The sequence below is a fragment of the Ursus americanus genome, chromosome 14 (genome assembly GCF_024610735.1).
Source record: "Ursus americanus isolate L20-20 chromosome 14, mUrsAme1.1.p, whole genome shotgun sequence".
Classification (NCBI taxonomy): domain Eukaryota; kingdom Metazoa; phylum Chordata; class Mammalia; order Carnivora; family Ursidae; genus Ursus; species Ursus americanus.
In genome coordinates, this window is record NC_142140.1 from 42656930 (window position 1) to 42680490 (window position 23561).

Consider the following 23561-nt stretch of genomic DNA (forward strand, 5'->3'; position numbering starts at 1 on the left):
TTGGGGGATGATTGCCAACATGTATCTTGGGGAGTAGAGATAAGGGAAGTTTCCAAAGGAATTTTTATGTTGATGTAAACTTACAGGATGCTGGGAGTTGGACTAAGATGGCCTTTTGCCGTTAGCAAAGTGTCAACATTGAGGCAGTTGAGTCCCTAGAGGAAGGTCACTCTGCCTGTTCCAAGGACTTGTCAGTGGGCTGTAGGTAGTAAGGAAATTTAATAATTTCTCCTCTGCCTTTGTTTCCCACATCAGGTGTGTCTTTTTTTAGTAGATTTAGAAAGTTATGAGGTGGTGAACTGGCTAGTTGTGGTACAGTAGTCCGTCGTCGTAGGTGGGAGAGTTGTTGGCGTCCATGAGCTGTCCAAATGAAGGCCTGCTGTTAGAAGTCTGAGTGTGCGCATGAGTCTGTCTTATCAGAAGGTGGCCGGTTAGGAGGCCGGAAGGGAAATTTAACTTACAACCCCTATCTGATTTTCTCGGTGAACCTTATTGTCTATAGGGTTTGGTTTGGGGGTGTGATGTTTTAATTTTTATTTTTATTTTTACTTTTTTCTTTTTTTTTTTTTTTTAGTGTGTTTTGGAAGGTTGAATATGTCAGAAGACAAGAGACAGGCAGAGCAGGACAGACCCTCCTGCAGAGGGAGGAATCACTTGTCGGTAGAGATCTTCTAAAGAGGCCAGGGCATTCTGCCTGCCTGGACGCCTTCCTCCCCGGGCGGGTTGTGATGTAGATGATGGCACCTTTCCTTTGAACCACACCCTTACCTTTTAGAAAAAAAGTTCAGTGACTCATTCTTTCTTTTTTTTTTTTTTTTAACGAAATATTTCAAACATAGTGATTCATGGTTCATTCTTTCTTTTTCTGAGAACCCTCTAAAAATGGGTATAAAATTTACAATCCTTTGAGGTCCTTACACGAATTAAATTAAGAGAATTGTAGCTCAGATAAATTGGTTTTCTGCTTCTCCAGATGCCTTTCTAAAGCTTCTAGGGCATGGACCATTTATTTATCTTTGAAGTTGTGGGGCTGGCATTTGAATGCTTTTCAGTCTATCACTCTGAAATGTGAGAAGTTCTAAAAGAGGCAAACACCATATTTTTGAGACAGTAGAATTGAAACCATAGAAGGTTATTGATACACTCGTTAAGATGAATTTCAATTGAGAAAAATGATAGAAATACCAGAAAAGATGCTTCCTTCTTTCAGGGGACCTTTTAAGTGATTGTGTAAGGGTAGACCGAGTTCTTTAACTGTAGTAAAAATTAGTCCAGGTGAGAATTCAATGTTCAGGGCAAGTTTAAGAGGATACCAGACCAGCGCCCCCCCCCCCAACAGCAATTCAGCATACTACTAGATTTATTAAAATGTTAACTATTCACCTGAAACAAATGTTGACCCAAGTCAAAAGCCTCCAATTTAAGGATTTCTACTACTTCGCTAACAACGTTCATGACCTCGGCTAAGGAGCTGATGAAATCGAGTTGAACTATAGATGAACTGTATGTTCCTCCTACTAGGGACCCAGAAAGTTGAATCCTTAAAAAACTTTTTTTTTTTTTTTGAGTATTTGCATGACCTTCGGCTCTAAGCCAAGGGGAAATAATTGCACCTGATTTGAGTTTATTCAACCAGTCTGTGTACAGATATTTCATACAGGTTGGGTGTGTTAATACCGCTTTAAGCTGTACAGTCCCCAAAACCTACTTCCATGCTGTGTGTGAATGCATGTGTGGATGTGAGAATGTGAGTGGGTGTGGGGTCTTCGGAAAGTAATCTTCACAAAGTACTTTGAGATGCTTCTAAGGATTTTAGATCTAGCTGAAGTAATGGGGACTTCGGGATAGGATCTTATGTCGGGAAAGCCAGTGACGTTGGCAGTCTGAGAGGATCTGCGGTCCCTGGGACACTTGCTGGTTGGAGAACCGTGGAGTGGGGGCGGGGAGGGGGGGCTCTAATACACCCAATACAGATCTTATATGTTTTATGTGATGGCTTTGACCCTGCACATGAAGCCTGGGCTTTGGGTCAGTGTTCTTAGGGCAGGTGATGGATTTGTAAGGATTGGCCCCTCATTGAACAAATGCTAAGTAACAACAGGGCCTGGCTCTGGATTCTTGCCACCGCCAATGGTCAACACTTGGCTCGGCATCCAGCCTGGCCAGCCTGCTGATGGGCCTCAGTGCGATGGGACCTGTGAGCTTGGTCGTAGCATCACCCTTTCAAACCCCTTTGTATTGCTCAGCCGTGGATAGGCAGCGTGGAAATTGAGTCATGAGTGCTTACCACAGAGCCAACCCAGTACCCCAAACCCAGGGGCTTGTAGGGCCCAGACTGCATTTCACTAAGTACAGGTGCGTCTGCATGTCTGGGTTAATGGAAGGGCACACTTGCGGTCAGGCATAATGAAGCATGGGAGTTAGAGACCTGGAGGCATTTCGCTTTGCTCTTGTTTTAGAAAATTATCACTACTTTCAGTCACTTCTCGGTTTTTTGCTTCTGAAACTCTGAGAAGGAAGACTAGATGATTTCCTTAGGATTCCCACCTGCTCAGATAGCACAGAGCGCAGGTCATTCTGACACGAGGCTGCATCTTCCTTATCATCTGGCTCACTAGCTCCGGGGAACTCCAGGACTCCTCCAGTACCGTGAATCCTCCTGTGACTTCCTTACCCCCAGGGCTTAGTCCCTTCGCTTCTCTGGGCCTCTGTGTGCTCCCCTGCCAGGCAGAAGAAGAATGACTTCGGACATGGCTTACTAACATATGGAAAAGCCAACTCTTCTTCATGCTCCAGAACCGTTGGCCAGAACAGTACAACATAGATTACTATAATTAAAATTGCCAAATGATCATTGTTTTCGATCTTTCTTTGGAAACAAAATGGAAGAGGAACAGAAAACCCAGTTCCACCCAACTGGAACTCTGGCCTGTTGCCTCAGCGCCTCCCCAGGCTCGTTAGCCTCTGTCTGTTTCATTTTGTCTTGTCTGTCAGTGCCAGAGCCGCCTTACCATAGCGTGACTACAGACCTTATAGCTCTGCTCAGAGACCGGGGTGCCTCCCCAGTACCTCCAAGGTGAAGTCCCAACTCACCTTGAAGCTCAAGGCCTTGTAAAACATAGCCTACATAGCATAACCCTGCCTTTAAAGTTTCATTTCCACTTAGCGCCCCCCACCTCCTGTTCCCAACACAGCCCCGGACATCCAGCCCCTGCCGACCTGCGTGACGGCTCTCCCTGCCTTTGAGCAGAACGCTTCACCTGACTCCGTGCCCTGCTCAGATCCTCTCCCTTTAGATGCCCTGGCCATGAGAAAGTCTATTTATCTCACTTCTGGGCTTTTTTTTTTGGGGGGGGGGGGGTTGTACTCTTTGCCTCTCCGTTGTGCTGTTCATTAGAAACCTATGTGTTGGGGCGCCTGGGTGGCACAGCGGTTAAGCGTCTGCCTTCGGCTCAGGGCGTGATCCTGGAGTTCTGGGATCGAGCCCCACATCAGGCTCCTCCGCTATGAGCCTGCTTCTTCCTCTCCCACTCCCCCTGCTTGTGTTCCCTCTCTCGCTGGCTGTCTCTATCTCTGTCGAATAAATAAATAAAATCTTTAAAAAAAAAAAAAAAGAAACCTATGTGTTAGGATCATTGTGGGGTAGGTCTGTCTGATTTCTGCATCCATTCACTCAAGAAATATTGATATGAGCACCTGCTCCTGCCAGATACCAGGCTCCAACGCCAAACAAAATGGGCCTTGCAGGTTAATAGAACAAAGCGAGTAAGACGAGTCTTAGCAGATTGGGAGCTGGGAGAGGGCAATGGCAGGGCCTGAACTGGGCAGCACACACACATTATTGTCCTCGTCATCCCTTGTGTGTGAGCTCCCCCCGCGTAGTTCCTTACGCTTAGGGGCTGCTCCACGAATATGTTTTGGAATTGAATTGAACTGAAGAGAGGAGAATTTAGAGGGTCAAAAGGGCAAGGGAATGGGTGAAAGAGGTGGGGCTGGGGGGAAAACTGGAGGAGGCCGCCCCTCTGAGTGGATGAGCTGGTGGACAGGATTAAAGGTCTTGGGACCCACCAGCCTCCTTGTGTGCACAACCCAGAGGCCTGAGCAAACAGTTCTGCCCAGCGCTCACAAGCAAGGTCTCATGTGGGGAGTCTGTCATGGGCAAAGAGTCTCTCCTCAATCCCAAGGATTGGACTTTCCCTAATTCAATATAGAAAAGGAAAAAAGGTCCACATTTGCCTCTCCTGCTGTGGTCATTAGGGACCGAGTGAAGGGAAGGAGCACAATTTGTTCGAGGTGGGGTTTTCCCCATGGTTCTCAGACTCCGTTGGCTAATTTAAGGGACAGGTCCTTATTGGAAAGCTGCTTCCGTCGCTCTCGAGGGGCCTTGGAGTTAGACTCTTCCTCGCAGTGTGCCTTGATCGGTTTGGAGCAGGGTACTTTGAAACTCTAAAGTGTGGGTTGGAATGTGAACTTGAGTTCAGTACTTGGTGTCTGACTCTGCTGAGCGTGCCCTTGTCTGGGTGCCGGCCCCGATCACAGGTTCTCTCTCACCAGTGAGGGGAAAACAGAGCTCCTCTATGCACTCTTTGGTCCCACATTGTTTGAGGATGGAACTTTCTGGTTACTTAAATAAGAGTCACAGTCCACCTACTTCACAGTCCTACTTGGTGCACCCTCCACCATCAGGGTATGGCCACACCCTTGAAAGGAAGCAGACAGGGCCTCCAGACGTGGGCCTGGGATCACAAAGCTCTGGCATTTTACTCAAGCATTTGTGTAACGAACACGTACAGTAAATGGCTACTACATGCCAGGCCGTGGGCTAATGAAAAGACAGGGCTTCCAGCCCACAGGAAGTGTATGGTGGGAGAGCATAGCAGGTGTTCCCTAAAGGCCTATTACCTAAAATGAGTACCCTTCTTTTACAAGGGTTACTGTGTATAGTTTTATTTGTTTTCCAGCCCACAGCCAATTAGTGGTCATAAATGGAGAATTTGTCGGGGGGATTGGTAACTGTAGACACAGAAATGACAGTAGCCAGGAATGAAAGAGGAAGACAAAGAACCATACAAAGGAGATGTTGGAATTAGAATTCTAGTAGTCTGAACAGACCAGCTGGTGTGAGGCCAAGAGCTCAGTGAATCTCCATGACCCCCGAGGACATCATTCCCTGATACACTCCAGTAATTGATGTTCCCGGTAATAACTAAATCATTCTGGAGGAATGGGTGGTTATTGTTCTTAAGATAGGAGGAGGTATAGAATCTTTTTTTTTTTTTGGTCTGTTTTTTATTTTACCTCCCTGTTTTATTTTTTATTTCCACCTTAACCATCCTATTGGTTAAACTGTATATCTACTCAGAAACAAGCCACAGTTACTGGGAAATTTACTTACGCGGAAGGGTCTGTTCCTCAGTCAAGCCACACATGGCACCATCACTCTAGTCAAGTTGTTGCCATGTGTACAATCAAGAATGAGTAATTGATTAACATTGCGGAAAAAAAAAAGAATGAGTAATTGACGAGAGAATACAGCCAACGAGTCTGAAATACTATGAGCGGAATGCCATCACTGGAAATACCTGGACAGGAACATGGCTCTAAAATTTATTTTCAGTGATCATCCCTATCAGAAAAGCACACCTTTTATAAGATAATTAAAGAACAGTTTGATGGAGTACACAGCTTTCAGTGATATGACCTTCGGCGGCAGATGACAGCAGGTTTTGCTGCCACAGACATGGGTGGGGCGGGGTGAGTTGTAACCACCCATCTCTGTCACACGGAGCTGTTCTGCAGGGAAAGCTGGAGCCAAGACAGATCTCACTTATCTGGTGCATAACAACCGCCTAGAACCATGGTCAGCAAACTTCTGTATAAAGCTAGAGAGTACGGCTGCCTGGCTGGCTCACTCAGTGGATTACGTAACTCCTGATCTCGGGGTCATGAGTTCGAGCCCCACATTGGGTGTAGAGATTACTTAAAAAAATAAAATCTTAGGGGCGCCTGGGTGGCGCAGTTGTTAAGCGTCTGCCTTCGGCTCAGGGCGTGATCCTGGCGTTATGGGATCGAGCCCCACATCAGGCTCCTCCGCTATGAGCCTGCTTCTTCCTCTCCCACTCCCCCTGCTTGTGTTCCCTCTCTCGCTGGCTGTCTCTATCTCTGTCGAATAAATAAATAAAATCTTAAAAAAAAAAAAAATAAAATCTTAAAAAAAAAAAGCTAGAGGGTAAATACTTCAGTCTTTAGGCTTGCTGGTCGCACAGTCTCATCGCAACTGCTCAGCTGTGCCATTGTAATGCAAAAGCAGAGACAATACGTTTTCGAATGGCGTGGCTGTGGTCCAGTAGAACTTGATGGGTTTTGAGCCTGAGTACCCACAAATCCGTATGGCCGCAGGAGGAACCAAGAGAATGCTTGCCTGTGGAAGCTGTCAGAATGGTGAGCTTTGATCAGCTTTGGATCGTTGTGGGATTTCATGGGATTTCAGCTTTTCGTTTGTCGGCTTTTGGTTGAACGGAGCTTAGAATTGTAGCATCTGCTGGGCCCGGATCCAGTCGCAGACACCCCTGTCTGCAGGCTCCTGCTGTCCTTCCATTTGGTGCCTCAGAAGGGTATCCTTGCATCGTTCATGCCTCTAGGTTGTCACTGGCAGCACCAACTGCCATCGTCTTGTGGAGAGCGCGGGTTGCTTCATTCGAAGATTCTGGTCGATGGCCTGTGGGGAACCAGTGCTTTTACTCTACTTGGGATGGTTATTCCATCCGTCATGACTTCCCGTCCCTCAGCTCCCAGCCCAGTGTACCCAGCATGTGATAGTCCCTGTGTTTTTTGAGTCAAACTGCCTTTTGGCCATTAATTCTCTGCCGTCCTGAGTAAGGCCTTCGTCTTACTCTCTCATGATGAGCCTCTGCAACTTTTGACTCTAGAATGTCATTTTGAGTAGCAGTGTCTGCTCTGCCCGCTCGGCTTTCTGGACACGACCCTACTCGTCATGACTACAGCATATTCAGTCCAGACGCTCTTTCTCTGTTGGGGATGAGGGCTGGGGAGGAAGAAGGCCACAGGGTGAGGAAGGCCCAGCACCACCAGTGAAGGTTTGCCTGTGCCCTGGAGAGCCCCAGTCTCCAGAAACACACGCATGGCTGCTTGGGGATGGTTTCCTCCGCTCCGACGTGACTGGAGTGCTCAGAAGCCCGAGGATGTCACTTGCTGTGCTGTAGACTGCGCGGTGGCCTCTCCGTGGCGCCTCCACGCGGGGCGAGCCTGCCCCTGCACAGCTTCTGACCGAGCCACCAGCCTGCTGAGCGGCAGGCCGCCACGTGTGAGATAAGGAATCAGAGGAGGGAGCTCTGTACTTGCTGCGTCTCGCCGCGTCGGCCGTGGACAGATCGACTTTATGATCGATGCTGAGTTATTTCATCACTGTCTCCAGACACGCGGGCTGCAGCTGTTAGGAAGAAGGGGCGTGTTGTCCGCACTTGTTTCAGGAAGAATGGATGTCTTTCCTAGAGAGGATACACCCCATGTGTGGGGTGCATGGTGTGTGGGCTTTTACAGTCTACAGCATTCATCGTGAGCACCTCCAGCTCCCTTGAGCCTCATGCCAGCCCTGGGAGGGGGAGGCTGGGGCTGGAAGGGGGGTGTCTCCGCAGGTGAGGACACGAAGGCTTATGAAGCCCCACAGCCAGGGGTTGCGGAAACATCTTTGGACTCGTTGTCCAACATTCTCCACTTGACCCCATCACCTACAAGGAGGGCAGAACTCTGGGAGTCTCTGATTCCTGGAAAATTGACTGTTTGGGCCATAGGGCTAAAAAACCTGGTTGGTTTCAAGAACCTTCCCTATCTGGGTGGCTCTTTTGCCTTTACCATTAGCTAATGCTGTAGTAAGGTAGAAACGTCTTCCTGGTTGCCGCTTAACCCTGGTCCTAGGTCACCAGGTCCTTTCCTCCTCATCCCTGTTAACCCCAGACAGCCTCCACGTCAGTCTCTGGGTTTGTCCTTATAGAGGCAGCGGTGTTCGTGCTGAAGAGAGTTTTCCTGGAGGGCTTGGTGCTCTGTGCCCCATCTTGTCTTTAAAGAGACCACTGGAACATATCTGTTGACACCGTCTTCGCAGTAGATGGATCCCTAGTAAACAGAGCCCTGAGTTCTAGCCCCACTTCTTTTTTTTTTTTTTTTTAAGATTTTATTTATTTATTCGACACAGATAGAGACAGCCAGCGAGAGAGGGAACACAAGCAGGGGGAGTGGGAGAGGAAGAAGCAGGCTCACAGCAGAGGAGCCCGATGTGGGGCTCGATCCCGCAACGCCGGGATCACGCCCTGAGCCGAAGGCAGACGCCCAACCGCTATGCCACCCAGGCGCCCCTAGCCCCACTTCTAAGCCGGTGTCCTGTGTGTACGGCCACAGCCCCAGCTGCCCTGGGGCGAGGCACTGCCCACGGGAGGCTCTCTTACAGTACCCGTCATGTGAGGGCTCTGGGCAAGGTAGTCCTGTTTCACAAAGGCTAAGTTAACGGAAGTAGGAAGAGAACTTACTTTTCCTTTTCCTTTTTTTTTTTTTTTTTTAAAGTAAACTCTACACCCAGAGTGGGGCTAGAACTCATGACCCTGAGATCAAGAGTCACATGCTCTACCAACTGACCCAGCCAGGTGTCCCAAGAACTCACATTTTATTTTTTTTTACAGTTTTTTTATATTTCTTTATTTGAGAGAGAAAGAGCAAGCTCGAGTTGGGGGGAGGGGCAGAGGGAGAAGAAGAAGCATACTCTCCACTGAGCAGGAAGCCCGATGTGGGACTCGATCCCAGAACCCTGGGATCATGACCTGCGCCAAAGGCAGATGCTTAACCAACTGAGCCACCTGGGCATCCCTCATGGCTCACTTTCGAAAGGTCATTTTGTCAAGTCTCCTTGATAACAAGACACCACCAATTGTCTGGGTCCTCTCTTCTCTCTTCCAGATGCCAGGATGGACAGAATAGCTTATGATGCTTATCCCCACCCACCACTTCCGAGACATTGAGCGGAAGCCAGAATACCTCCAGCCGGAGAAGTGTGTCCCACCTCCCCACCCCGGTCCCGTGGGAACCATGTGGTTTATCCGCGACGGCTGTGGCATTGCCTGTGCCATTGTCACCTGGTTTCTGGTCCTCTATGCGGAGTTTGTGGTCCTCTTTGTCATGCTGATTCCATCCCGAGACTACGTGTACAGCGTCATCAACGGAATCGTGTTCAACCTGCTGGCCTTCTTGGCCCTGGCTTCCCACTGCCGGGCCATGCTGACGGACCCCGTGAGTATGTCTGGGCCTGTTTTAACCAGCCCACACTCTCCTCCTCTGGCCCTGGCATGGCCGCAGCCCGCATGTTCCCCCGGACCTTGGGAGTGTGGAGAACAGGAGGGCCAGGTCTGGGGGGGGGACGTGAACTCAGGCCCCCCGAGGGGACGCCATCTGTGCCACAGCCTCTCTGTCTTGGTTGGATGATCCTGTATGTACACTGGAATGTACATTAGCGGAACCTGCTACGGAGGGGTTTGGCCTAGGGGAACCCTAGCCTCTCGTTCGCTCGAAAGGCGCAGTCAGATAACCGTGGAGACTGGGGCAGATCATCAGAGTGGAAAGCATGCTGGGGGGTTGGCTGAGGGCGGGGCTTCCCAGCGAAGGCAGGACTGCAGCGAGGTGCTCTTGAAATTAAAGCCATATCCAATTCCAGGAACCTGCACGGAAATGGCCTTCACTTTGTTTGGGCGAGGCTCATCTTTTCCTGAAAAGCTGGACAAGCCTGTTTCAGGCAGCAGCAAGTGCCTCTTGGTGAATATCTGGGGGTAAAGTGGTGGTGTTCTGCCTGATGACTTAGCTAAATCTACCAAGCTGTGCAAGTGGCTATTGAGTGTCGTGTACCCTGATATTAAACCCTCCGTTCCTGTTCATTATCTGGTATGGGAAAAGCGAGAGTGCGTGATTTGATAAAGACCTCCTGTGGCTTAATTGTTTGCGTGCGGAGGACAAGTATGTTGAAATTAAGAGAGGTAAAGCACCGCTATGGGCCGTGGCCCTGGCCACCCAGACTCTGTTTCTGTGAGCCCCAGGGACAGCAAAATAGACACCGTGGGTCCTGGGCTCGTTCCCTCCTCGATGGGCTCCACTTCCTACCGGTTCAGGCGGTGGGTTGTTAATCCATCCCGAGGGAGAGAAGCTTTCCCAGCTCGATTACATGTCCGCAGTCGGTCCAGAGAGCACCTCTTCCCCCGCCCGTGCCGGCACCGTTGGTGGGGTCATTGATCAGCCGAGCCCTGAAGGGCCTGACGTGCAGGTTTCCCCCACTGTCTGAAAAGGAGAGCGTTGCTGTGAAACCTTTCATGAGCCGAAACGACATCAAGCAAAGAAGTGATTCGCATTTTGTAAAAGCGAACGTCCTCTTCGGATTTCTGTCCGTTGGCCGAAACAGGTACTAACGTGGGTCTTTCATAAAAGTGAGGTGACATAATGCAAATGTCGGGAAGCAGCGGGGGGAACCTGTACGTGGTTCCCACCAGAGTGTGCTCCGTCTGGAGAAGACAGGTGAGGCCAGCCCCATGCAATGAAGGCTGTGGCAGAGGAAAGCCCGGGTTGCTGTGGAATAACAAGGGAGGCGGTGTGAACCAGTCTAGACGACAACGGCTGCTGGGTGGCGCGCTGGCCAGGGTTGCGAGAGCAGCGTCTGTTGGCAGGGGAAGTGGCGGGTGGTGGGGCAAGAAGACACTGACAGCAGGCCAGGCAGAGAGAGCAGCGGGCACACAGGCGTGTGGCCCCTCGAGACACCTGGGAGCTATGTGGGATGCTGGGAACTGAGGAGGAGAATGGGTTTGGGTGGCAGTTGGATGACAAGGGGCAGTCCAGAGCCCCTGAGGATTTTGAGTAAAAGAGTGGCAAGACCCAGTTGTCATTTTACGGGGATCACGCTGGCAGCCCTGAGGAAGAGCCTGGGGGCCCTGATGAGTGGGACAAAGTGAGTGCCTCCTAAGTGAGAGGGCCTTTCTTTTTTCTTTTTTTTTTTTAAGATTTTATTTATTTGAGAGAGAGAGAGAGATAGTGAGAGCACAAGCAGGGAGGAGAGGGAGAAGCAGACTCCTCTGCTGAGCAGGGAGCCCCATGTGGGGCTTGATCCCCAGAACCCTGAGATCATGACCCGAGCTGAAGGCAGCCGCTTAACCGACTGAGCCACCCAGGCGCCCCGTGAGAGGGCCTTTCTGAGCAATGGAGACAGCTGTGAGCAAGACAGACCAGAATCCCTGCCTCCTTGGAGCTCATGTCCTAGCGCAGGGGGTCAGGCAGTGAAGACATGAGTGAGCAAACAAGGTGATTTCAAACAGTGATAAGTATTTTAGAGACAACTGAAGAGTGTGATCGGGGGGATGTGATTTTTCTGGGCTGCAGGGGGGCCTACTTTAGCTCCAGGGGACTTGAGAAGAGCTGTGAGCAGTGCCATTGAAGCTGAGACCTAAATGACATGGAGCTGTGAGTCAGGCAAATGAAGCCCTGAGGACAGAGCCTTCCAGGAAGAGGAGAGAGTAGGTGCAAAGGCCCAGAGGTAGGCATGTGCTTGGCGTATTTGGGGAACAGGACTAAGACCGGGGTGACCGCCGTGTGGTGAGGGAAGCAAGAGGAGCTGGAAGAGGTGGCTAGGACTGCAGAAGCTAGATCGTTCAGGGCCTTTAGGGCCTCGTGAGAGCGTTGCTCTTTACTCTCAATGCTGTGGGAAGCCATCGGAGAGGCATGACATGACCTGATTTTTCAAAAGAGAGTGCCTCATGCTTGTAATGGGGATTTGAGATGGAGCAGAGACCCAGGAGGATTAGAGGGATGGCAGTGGCCCACACATGACATGGTTGGTGGCTCAGACCAAAGTGGGAGCAGTGAAGCTGGATGGAACCTATTGGACTTGGAGTGTGTTTTAAGCCACTAATTCTCAAACCTGGCTGCACATTAGACTCCCTTAGGGAGCTTTGAAGAAGTACGGATGCCTGGGCCCCAGCCCCAGAGATTCTGCTCTGATTGGTTTGGGGTAGAGCCCTGGGTATCGGGGTGCTTAAAGCTCCCAGGCGTCCTCTCTGTTCAGCCAGGTCTGAGAACCACTATCCCGCAGGGCCGACAGAATGGAGAGGGACTAGAGAGCGTGCCTTCCAGCGTCTTGGCTTGAGCAGCTAGGGGATTGCTGGTGCCGTTTATTAAATGGGAGAGTCGAGAACAGATTTTGGAGAGAAATCAAGGCTTCTGTTCCGGCCAACTGTGTCTGTATTACACGTAAGCAGAGATGCCAGGTGGGCAGTAGAGAACCAGGTTTAGGGCTGGCGGAGGGTCAGGATCAGACAGCGTCGTGCAAGGTCGTTGGTGTCTAGAAGGCACATGAGTCAGGGAACTGGATGTCAGGAGGAGAGCGGCGGGAAGGCTTCTGGCCTGCATTCCAGCTGCCCTCACATGCGTGCACCCTTTTACCCCACGCTGACTTGCGTGGCCTCTCCCCAAACGAAGTATCTGTCAGACATCTATCATTAGTAAGGGGAGCAGCTCAGACATGCCCTGAAGGCGTGGCCCACCTCGGGCTCCTCGGCCACCTGCCTTTCCTCTCTCCCAGCACACTGACGTGTTATGCAAAACCCAGTGTGTCCAGACAGAGGTGGGAGGCCCTGAGGCAGCATGGGGAGCCTCGATCTCACACTGAAGACAGCTCAAACTGGGGCTCCTTTTTAACACTGTGGGAGGGGGAATGTTTTTAGGAAGGTGCCACTGCAGGGTTCTCAGGAGCTCCCTAACAGGATTATCATGTTTTGTATCTCAGGAATTTATGTTGCATATAGTTCTTCTCAAAAAAAACTATCTCCGTGGGTTATAAACAACATGGAACAATGTATGCATTGTTTATCATTTGGGTTTGTTAGTATTACTAGGTTATATTTAAAAAAAAAAAAAAAAGGAACCTCTTCTAGTCTCCCCCAAACAGTCGCTAGACCCCTTCCAGCTTTGAAATCTTGCCGCAGTCGGACCGTCAGGACACCTGCAGCGTCCTGGACCAGTTAGCAGTCATTCCCTCCACCGCAGTGGGACGTGGGTCCGTGTGCAGCTTGAGCAGAAAAGGGAAGAGGGAAATGACTCACCAACATGTAAGGAGCCCCCTTGGAGGCGAAGCTCCCATGGGAAGTGGGGTAAAAGGGACGGGCCTGAAGGAGCGAGAAAGGGGCCAAAGGGGCCTCCCTTGGCAGGGCAGCTGGCCTAGAGGCGGCATGGCGTGGGCAGAGCCCAAGTCAGACCAGGGTCTGGTCTCGGGTGCCCTCGCCTCGCTCATTTGGAGGGTGTGTCATGTCGAGGAGCTCTCTGTGTTCCCGAAACACTTCAGAGGTCTAGAGGGGCTCTGAGCGCCCAGAGGAGGCAGCCTCTTGAAAACCAACCAGACTTGGAGACTCTCATCTTGGTCCCTGTCCCCCTCCCCACGCCCCCAGCTTTGCCACCTTTTCCTTTCCCCTTTGCAGATACATTTTAATTCCTCATCCTGTGAGCTTCTTCAGGAATCCTGAGGGGTTCCCTTTAAGATTTAGTTTGGGAACAATGTCTGTCTCCCGGAAGCTGCTTAAAGCTGAGAGGCATAGCTTGTTCCGTTCATTTTGCCCCGGCCACCGGGAAGCTCAAAGCCAGGCTCTGCGCAGCCGCAATAATTGCGTAAACCCTTCTGATCATTTACTAACTACTCGTTTACTTACTCGTCATTGTAAATGATCCCAGTTCTGAGATTTGACGCAAGGAGGCATATAAATCAATTTAACCACATCGTTAAGGAGAAGAAAATCCATCCACCTGCCTGCCACTGTCCTCCCTCCCTTTGAGTCCCAATTTGTGAACACCTTGCTATAAACGGACTTCACACGACGGTCCCAGACCACTGCAGGCCTCTATATCAGTTTCACCTGCCAAAACTCATCCACATGCAGTTGGTATTCTCTTCTGGAGCCTCTCTCCATGACCTTATGGATTACACACTGTGTACAGAGTCGGTTAGCAAGTATTTCCTCGGGCCAATAGCATGGCGGCATGATGGCAGGCCCCCAGGAGCGCAGAGGAGGGATAGCTTGGGGCCCTCCCGCAGCATGCCGGGTAATAGGCCGGCGCTGGGTGCGGCCAGAGGTGCTGACCTATTCCCCCAGGTCAGGTCAGTTGCCTCGGGGGTCATTCTCCCTCCTGCCAGGCAGCTTCTCATACCTGCCGCTAAGCAACTTAGAAACGCCAACTGAAAAATCTTTCTGGCTCCAGAGAGAGGAGAGTGACCCATTTGGGGATTACCTACCTCCCACCTTTCTGTGAGGAGACAGGTGGCCTGTGACACAGGCCTGGGGCTGGTCACTGTGTTCCTGGCAGAGCTGATCGAGGGAGAGTTTCTGCCTGGACAGCAGGTGCACTCATGCCTCAATCCCAGGGCCCCCCGAAACACTTTAAACAAGTTTCATCCTTGTCACTTAAAATGCATGGGGATGTTGAGTCCTTGGATTCGTTGGTATTTCTTTGGAACCTTCTCTGTTGCTTTCCATCGTGTCCTTTTTACACCGTCGTGCTCTCCTAAATACGTACTGACCAGGCCTGCTTCAGTCTTAATGTTAGCGCGCTGATACAGTCGCTGGCCGAATGATGGCATCAAGGCCATTGTAAAAAGCCTCTTCCATCAGCATCTGGTAAATACCTACGTTGTTTTCTGATAGAGACCAGGGTTCTAGACCTGGACTTCCTGGGTCCGAATCCTGGTTCTGCCACCTGTTAGCCATATCATCTTGGGAAGTTGCTTGATTCCTCTGCTTAGTTACCTCATCTGTAAAATGGGAATAACATAGTCTCTGCCTCACAGGCTTATTGGCAGAATTAGCTGAGAAAATACAATAAAGCACTTGGGACTGTGCCTGGCATAGGAGCACTCAGTAAATGCCTCTCGTATCATCGTTATCCTTCAGCTTGGGTTTATTGAATACATGCTCCGTGCCAGGCCCTGGGCCTCGCACCAGGCACCAAGTTGAAAGACGTCATCTCTGTCCTCCAGGAATTTACAGCCGTGCACAATCAGTGCGTACTTAAATGATAGGTGTTTTAAGACAAATAAAAACAGGCCGGAGCAGCAAAGGCCAAGCGGTGGCTCCTGTCTTGGACGTGGCCCGGGGCCAGGAGGAAGAAGGCAGAGGAGGTGATCCCTGAGTGGGTTTTGGTGCCTGTGCAAGAGGCAGGCAGGTGCCTGGCAGGCTGGGCGGAGGTGTTGACGCGGGGTCCCTGGGGCCACAAGAGGAAGACTTGGAGGGCACAGTGGCTTTGGGAAACTGCAGGTAGTCCACAGGGAGGAGGGGACGCTGGTTCAGTGGTCCAGGGCTCCGTTGTGGGGGCCCTGCACCTGCCCCGCCCAGGAGCTTGGACGCTGGGCCCCGGGGAAGGCTGTGCGAAGCCTGTGAAGGTGTCCAGGCAGGGAGAATAACATGATCAGATTCCCATCTTAGAAAGTTTACTCTGGGAAATAAAGTTAAGGGGAATGGACAGAGGTGGGAGATGCTCTAACATCTGGGGCACATGAGGATGGGCCGGAATGAAGACCGTGACGGCAGCATGGAGGGGGAGGACATGGGATTTGAGGCACAGTTTGGGGCCAGTATGTGGGACAGAGGGTTCAGAGAGCTGGGGATGGCTGCCGGATTTCTACACTGCACGCACGGTAACCGAATGTCCCATGGACCACGGAAGGGAGAGTGGGGGGAGGGGCTGGGGAGAAAGGAACGGATTCAGGTCTCGCATGGTGAATTTGAGGGGTTGCTTTTCTTTGGCTTTAAGGCCTCTTGAACAGCCAGGTGGAGATGTCTGCAGCTCGAAAAGAGGTCTGCGTTGGAGCCGGCGATTGAACATCACCACTGGGTGTGATAGGACTGTCGGTGGTCGGGGGTGGGGGCAGCAGAATGAGCAGGGGAGAGGGCTGGTGGGGGGATCCCTGAGGAACACTGGGGTCCAAGGGGGGCAGCATCCCAAGGGAGGGCAGGAAGCCCGGCCCCAGAGGCAGGAGGACACCCAGAGGGAGCAGAGCAGCCTCAGAAGAGAGTGACAGGAGGGACAGGTGGTCACGGGAGATCCAAGGGAGATGAGGGCTTAGAACCGACCTCTGGGTTTGGTCACAGGGAGTCGCACAGTGACCTGGTGACAGGTGTCCCTGGTGCGGAGACGCCGGGTGCCTGAGAGCAGTGAACCAGAGTAAGGGAGAGGTGGCAGAGACAGAAGTGCGCACGACCTCGAGAAGCTCAGGCGTGAGGGGAGGGAGAGCCCGGAGTGTGCGCACGATGCAGGGGAGAAGCCTTGAGGTGCAAGTGTGTGGCCCCTGAAGACCGGGGTTAGCTGGGACCCTCATCCCCCAGCTGGTGCTTTACCCCAGCAGCCTTGGTGTTCTCTGAAATAGAAAAGGAAGTGGGCAGGGGTCAAGGAAGGTACTGGAAGTTTGGGCTAGCCACTGAGGGGAATGGTTGGTAGAACCATACCACACCTCCCTGCCCCAGATGTAAACAGATGCCACTATGGGGCCAAATATGTATTTTAGAAACATCTGAGCGTTGTGAACCTATTCATTCTCTAGTGTTTTTAGCTTGCTATGTGCACAGAGAAAAGACTAGAAGAATATCCTCCAGAATGGTAATTGTACGGATCTATGGGTAGTGAAATCAAAGGATGGGTTTTCCTTTTTAATTTTCTCATCTCTGTATTTTATCATGAGCAAGTATTACCGTGGAAAAGAGGGGAAAAAATTGGTGCCTTGTGGTCTGCCGGGCTACAGTACCATGCAGGCTTTAAGACATCCCCGTGAGATGCGTAAGAGTGGGGGGTAGGCGTTTCTGTCATGCCAGCGTGACAACACTGGCAGAAATGTCTCAGCAGGCCTTCCGACTCCCTGCCGTCTGTCCAGAATTGTACCAAACTGAATTCCTTACCATGAACTATTAACAGGAAATTCTGAAATCTGTGGAGATAAGCACAGAAGAGAATATTCTTTTTAAAAAGAGGAAGAAAGAAAGAGACGAGACCTTCGAACCAGAAGCTGGGAAGGGCCTGTGTCACAGGCTGGTCCATCTCAGGGACTGGCCCGGCTGGTCTCTGGCTCTGAGATGGACCCCCTAGGCAGATGGGGCCTGGCCTGGAAGGGAGCGAGCCTTCTGGGGGATGTAAGTGTGTAGAGAGCTGTTGGAGGGGCAGACTTTAAAAAGGCAGCGCTGGTGTATGGAACAGCAGGCGATGATGAGGGTACCAAGTGAGGGCTCCGATGGCCCTTTGCGGTGTTGGGGTTCCCTCTCGTAGCCCTTTCTGTGCGGCCTCCCGAGGTTTACGGCAAGCTCTGCTGGCTGGGACCTTAAAGCCTGGATGTGTGGGAGGGGGAAACAACGTGGGCCTTCATTTAGGAAAACTCGGCCCCCTTGCTTTATCTCCTTGGACCAGTGATGTTCCTCAGGGCTTTTCCTTTGTACGTAAGACAAGAGTGATGTCTAGTTGTGGTTTGTGGCTTCAGGATTCATAAAAGATCACACGATTGCCCAAACTTAGTGACTTTTTCCATTAAAATGAATTAATATGGCCCTCTGGGCTTTTGTGGGACCTTCTTCTCTGCCTGGGCCAGTGCCCTTCCCAATCCCCCTTTGAAATCCGCTCCTCTGGGTGGTCAGGGCCCTGCCTTGCCTCTGGGAAGACTTCCAGACCCTGCCCTCCTTCCGTGGTGCCTCTAGGCAGGGCCCCAGGTATCTCCAGATGAGATGGCCGTAGCATTTTGATTCTAAAATTCAGGAAAGCTGGACATATCCCTACTTTGGGTAGCTCCTTCCTGAGCTGTATTTTTTGGCTTGTATTTTTAGTGGGTTTCTAATTGCAAAAGCCACATCTTATTAGAACGTTTAAGAAAAATGGTTCAGAAAGTACAAATTACCTGTGATCCTACTATGTGAGATAACCGTTAATAATTTTGCAAGTGTTTTTGTCTTTTTATATATACAGTTGACCCTTGAATAACGTGGGTTTGAACTGCACTGGTCCAGTTATACATGAATTCTTTTTGATAAATGCAGATCAGTACTATAAATGTGTTTTCTCTTCCATATGATTTTTTCTTTTTTTAAATTGTTTTATTTATTTGAGAGAGGGAGAGAGGCAGAGGGAGAGGGAGAAGCAGGCTCCCTGCTGAGCAGGGAGCCAGACGTGGGTCTCGATCCCAGGACCCTGGGATCATGACCTGAGCCGAAGGCAGACGCTGCACCGACTGAGCCCCCCAGGCGCCCCTTCCTTATGATTTTCTTAACAACATTTTCTTTCCCCTAGATTACTTTACGTAAACACTTTACCGCACAGTATCTAGTACATAGGACGTACAGCATATGTGTGAATTGACTACTTATGTTATTCACATTCTGGTCGACACTGGGCTACTAGTAGTTAAGTTATATGTAAGCTATATGTGGGTTTTGGCTGCACAGGCCCCTAAGCCCCGTGTTGTCAGATCTGTACCAGAATGTCTTCTATGCCATATGCTATTTGGAAGTCTGCGTTTGCCTTTAACAAGCTGCCATAGATGTTCTCCGTGTTAATAGCTGTGTACTCCTGTAGCGTAGTGAATGTCAGGAGGTCTACCCTAAATGGCATCATACAAACCGTAGAGTTCTCACCCACCAAAGTCTGTTTGCTTTTAAAATTTCTATCTAGCCTTTTCTGGCACCTGCCTGCATTGGCAGACCAGATTTTTTTTTTCTACTCTTTTGAACTTTTAGAAAAAATTTTAATGACACGCTTCCGACAGATGAAAGGGTATAAAGGATAATATGATGATATGATGATATGATGTCTTCACTCTCTTCCAGCCTCATAAATAAAATGTCACAAAGACAGTTTAGCCTCTTTGTATGCCCCACACCCTGCCCCACCTCATTCCTCTCCCAGCCTCCCCACCACCATGGAGGTGATGGTTACACGGAATCACGTGTAGTTTTCAGCATCTTGGTGCCCTCAGTGCCCGTGTACCAGGATCTGTGTTTCTAGAAGTTTCTTCTCAGGACCATATCTCTGTCCCACTCAAAGTCCTGAGCCTCCACCAATGAGAATAGCATTCCTGTGGACGAGCAGTCCTTTGGAGTTTCTTGTTCCCTGTTTGTCTGTCACCCCATCGCCCTCAGGCAGACGGGGGGGAGCGCAGCCCTGTTCCTAGGGAAGTCAGCCACGTGCTGCCCATCTCGGGCGTGAGCAGGTCCTTGATGAGATAGGAAAGTGCGGGTGAGAGCAGATAAAGAGCCAGTGACAGGGGTCAGCAGGGGAAAGTTGGGGAGCCCAGCAGAGAGCCATAGGAGAGGTAGGGAGAGGGGAGCACTCCTTGCCTCCCCAGAGAGGCACCTCGGGACCTCTGTGAGACAAATTGAAAATCTTCCCATAATTGAACCACGGTACTGAATCTTTGCTCAGCTGCCAGGAAGACACCCCTGCACACGCCCTCTCGCTCCAGTGCTCCTGCTCTACCCGGCACCCCCTGGACAGGCCAGGACTGTCTGGCCACTGCTTGGACTGTCTCCCTTCCCAGGTGCCTCTGTCCTGCTGCGTCCGCCAGGATCCTCCTGGCCTTCCCGGGTCCCCAGCCGCAGCCCTCCTGCCTCGCCAGGCTCCTGCCTCTCCCGGCAGCCATGCCTTTCACTAGGTGCTCAGCCTCCTTGCCGTGTTGGGGTATTTGGGGGCCCACCCCACCCGCTGTTGGAAACCCAGGCCCCTGCCACTTGTACTTCCCACAGTGCTCGGTGTGGTGTAGATTTTCAGGAAGAATTGTTCATTAATTTGTCTTTGCAGTTTCTTTTTTTTTTTTTTTGAGATTTTATTTATTTATTTGACAGAGAGAGACAGCCAGCGAGAGAGGGAACACAAGCAGGGGGAGTGGGAGAGGAAGAAGCAGGCTCCCAGAGGAGGAGCCTGATGTGGGACTTGATCCCACAACGCCGGGATCATGCCCTGAGCCGAAGGCAGACGCTTAACCGCTATGCCACCCAGGCTCCCCTGTCTTTGCAGTTTCTATAGCTAGAATCTTTGTCCCCTGTGAGTCGTTTTCTTAGCAAAAGATGAAACTCCAGCTCCCTTGCACCGTCAGCATCTCAAGTTCTTGCTGTTTCTTCAGTGGCTATTCCTAACCCAGAATGTCTCCTTTGTGGGAAAGGTTCTGACACCCAGTTTGCATCTCTTCTACCCCGGGAACCCCTCCCTTGGCGTGTTATAGGCCATCAGCCCCACTCTGGGGAGGCCAGGGATGCTCCGTCAGCCCTGCAGTCCCCACCTTACCCACCCTGGGAGACCGCACTGTCGCTCCCCCCGGGCCCCTGCGGAACGCGGGTGTGCTCCCCGTTCTGTTGTTCAGCTGTCACATCCACTTCCCTGATGCTGGTAGCTCGTGGCTGCCCGCTGATGAGAGCGGCCTCGTGTCACCTCGGCCTTGGATGGGGGGGTGTGGAGCAGTCCCACCCCACAGCTGTGACTCGGCCCGGTGTTAGGCCCAGGTCTTGCTAGGCTGGGCCACGCTGCTGGAATCCCCCAGGCTAGCCCTCTTGGCCCCCTTCTTTTTTGTTCTGCTTGCTTTCACTGCTCCTTTCCCCCCACGGTGGAAACCGATACACCTTCTCCAGGCTAGGGGCTCTGGTGCCGAACGAGGAAGATCCAGACACGGAGCTCTCGGTCTAGCATAGTGGTTCTCAGCCCTGCTGAGAGCCTTTGAGAAAATGCGGGTGTCTGGGCCCCACCTCGTGGAACTCCCGAGACGGAATCACCTCCCAGAGGCCCCACCTCCTCATCCACACACTGGGGTAGTCAGCCTGTGAATGTGGGGGAGACGCAAACATTCAGTCCGCCGTGCTGCCGGCTGCTGAGCACTGTCTCTGGGGCGGGCATCACCTGAGCCCCTTTCACGGGTTGTCTGTGTCTGCGTCTCGTTGGACCCTCACGGTGATGCTGGGAACTAGGGAAGGTGGGTCCTGGCTCACCAGTTAGGGAACTGAGTAAGGCACAGGGAGGCCGAGCTTTCAACGGGCACCCACTTACAGATGCAGAACCCGGATGGAAAGCAGGGCCAGCCGACTTCCAAGCCAGCCTCTTAGCCCGTGTTGCTGTGCCACTGACTGTTCTCTCCTGTTTCTTGGGCTCATTTTCCCAACCACCTTCCTGGACACCTCCTCCTGGGGGTCCCCCGGGCTCTTCAGACTGGCATACCCTAACTGTGCACTAGGCAGCTCCTGCCCGCCCTCGCTTCTCCTGTGCTGTGAGTGGTGTAAGGTGCTGCCAGTTACCAGCTGCTCGAGGTGGAGACCTCCTCCCTGCTCACACGCTCTCCACCGCCACAAGATTCATTCGCTTCCCGCCCCTTTTGTTTAGATCTGAATTTCCTCCCCACTTCTCCTCCAACCCTCATCACTCCGTGTTCACTACTGGGCCATCAGCAATAACATCTTCACTGGTCTGTGGGATTTTCTTCTCTCCCTGTTCTTATCTGCCCCACACAGCACAGGCAACTGAATTCTCATCCTAAAGATGTTCCCTAGTGGCTCTGGCTGGCCCATGAAGAAGAATCGGGCCCAGCCTTGAGGCCCGGGATGTGCTCTACTCAAGCCGGCCCCTGCCCCTCAGCCCAGCCTCTCTGCTGCCACCGCATACCCTGGGCCCCGCCGTGCTGAACTTCTCACCGTCCCCCACGTGTGCTGTGCTCACTGTCACCTTTTTGTCTTTCCCTCCACCGCCACAATCCCTTTTCTCCCTCAGGTCCACCCGGCAAACCTCTGTGCATGCCTCAGGACCACCCTTAAACTTCGCCTCTTGAGGGGCACCTGCATGGCTCAGTCAGTTAAGATCAAGTCTTGATCTCAGGGTCGTGAGTTCAAGCCCCATGTCGGGCTCTGCGCTGGGCGTGGAGATTGCATAAACAAACAAACAAACAAACAAACAAAAAATGCCCTCACCTCTTAAAACTTCTGTGGTTGCCTTGACTAGTTGGCAGCTGTTCCTCTGTGGTCCTGCAACACAACCGTCTTCTAGAATTGTTAGCCTCCAGAAGACCAAGAGCCTAGTGGGACAGAGACCTCGTTTGATTCCTGAATCCGTAGCAGTAAGCACCGGAGCACAGGCAGAGCACCAAGTAGGCCTGGCCACAGCCTGCTTTCCTTCTGCTCAGACGGGCACACAGCCCCGGCAGACTGGTGGCATTTTGGGTCATTTTGGGTCTGCCACCCAAAGGTGTTGACAGAACAAAACGCAAAGTATTCACAAGCATATGAAAAGGTTGGGATAGCAAATTGGAGGGCAGTTCTGGTCAAAAAGCAAGTCAGAAATCTGAGGGCAGTGGCTCACAGTTGCTTCTGGATTCCTGAGAAGCCAATATAGATTACCGAGGCTTCACAGCAATAAGATTGGTAAAAAATAAAACTTGATTCTAGGTTAAACAGTAGCCAATAGCATTCAGAGCTGCGAACTTTGACCTGGGAAAACTGAACCGTTGGGTGTGATGTCCCCCAGTGAAAATTCAAAAAGGCCAAAGCTGCTACTGGGAAATTTTAATGCAGACCAAAAACTAATTGCTTAGTCAAATCCTCACTGTAATATTTACATAGAAAAGAACAGATTCACTAAGTGAAAACTATTTCACTAAGATGAAGATAGAAAATTATCAGGAACATGGGGCACCTGGGTGGCTCAGTCGGTTAAGCATCTGCCTTTGGCTCAGGTCATGATCTCGAGGTCCTGGGGTCCAGCCTCACGTCAGGCTCCCAGCTCAGCGGGAAGTCTGCTTCTCCCTCTGCCCCCCCCCCCCGCTCATGTTCTCTTCCTCTCTCTCTCTCAAATAAATAAATAATCTTTTTAAAAAGTCAGCAGGAACAATGTAACTGTTCACTCTAGAAAAATCATTTACTTTTCCTCAGGAAAATTCTTTGTCCGTAAGCGTCCATCGGTGTTGGCCTAATCCTGACCACATGTGTCGCTGGGGTGAAAACGTCCTGTCCGTGTGTGCAGTTGCTGCTTCCAAGTGACCGTCTCCACCGTGGAGCGTCAGAGCTGCCGGAACCCCAGCCCAGGCCTGACGCCTCTCCTCTTTCTGACAGGGGGCGGTGCCCAAAGGAAATGCCACTAAAGAATTCATCGAGAGCTTACAGCTGAAGCCCGGACAGGTGGTGTACAAGTGTCCCAAATGCTGCAGCATCAAGCCCGACCGAGCCCACCACTGCAGGTACACACGCGCCCCCCCCTTACGGCTGCCCCCCCCCCCGCTTCCGCCCCTGCCCCACCGCTCACACGCTCTGGAGTAGCACCCCCACACCTGCTTCCCGCACGGGTGCCATCGGCCACAGGGCTTCTGAACGTCCCCTGCGCCGGGCACGTGACCACTGTGACTCCGTCCCAATCTCCATGAGCTCACTAGATTGGAAAGGGCGTTTGGTTCAGGCTCAGGACACCTGTGCTAGGACTTGGCTCTGCCTACCCCTGGCGACGGACCCTGCCAGACCCTTGACCGTCTCCACCTCTGTTTC

The 23561-nt window shown here is 51.6% G+C and overlaps 1 protein-coding gene across 6 annotated transcripts in view; it reads left to right on the plus strand.

Annotated features, from left to right (window-relative positions):
- ZDHHC3 (zDHHC palmitoyltransferase 3) overlaps nucleotides 1-23561 on the plus strand; it is a 54914-nt gene that overhangs the window by 7862 nt on the left and 23491 nt on the right. For 4 of the 6 annotated variants that reach the window (XM_045778668.2, XM_087867112.1, XM_087867114.1 and 1 more), the window contains exons 2-4: nucleotides 8968-9301; nucleotides 9719-9816; nucleotides 23136-23260. In XM_045778668.2, coding sequence (XP_045634624.2) covers nucleotides 8992-9301; nucleotides 9719-9816; nucleotides 23136-23260 — 533 coding nt within the window. In that variant the 5' untranslated portion in view covers nucleotides 8968-8991. The remainder of the gene's footprint in view (nucleotides 1-8967; nucleotides 9302-9718; nucleotides 9817-23135; nucleotides 23261-23561) is intronic. The other 2 variants (XM_045778666.2, XM_045778667.2) reach the window with 1 other exon arrangement.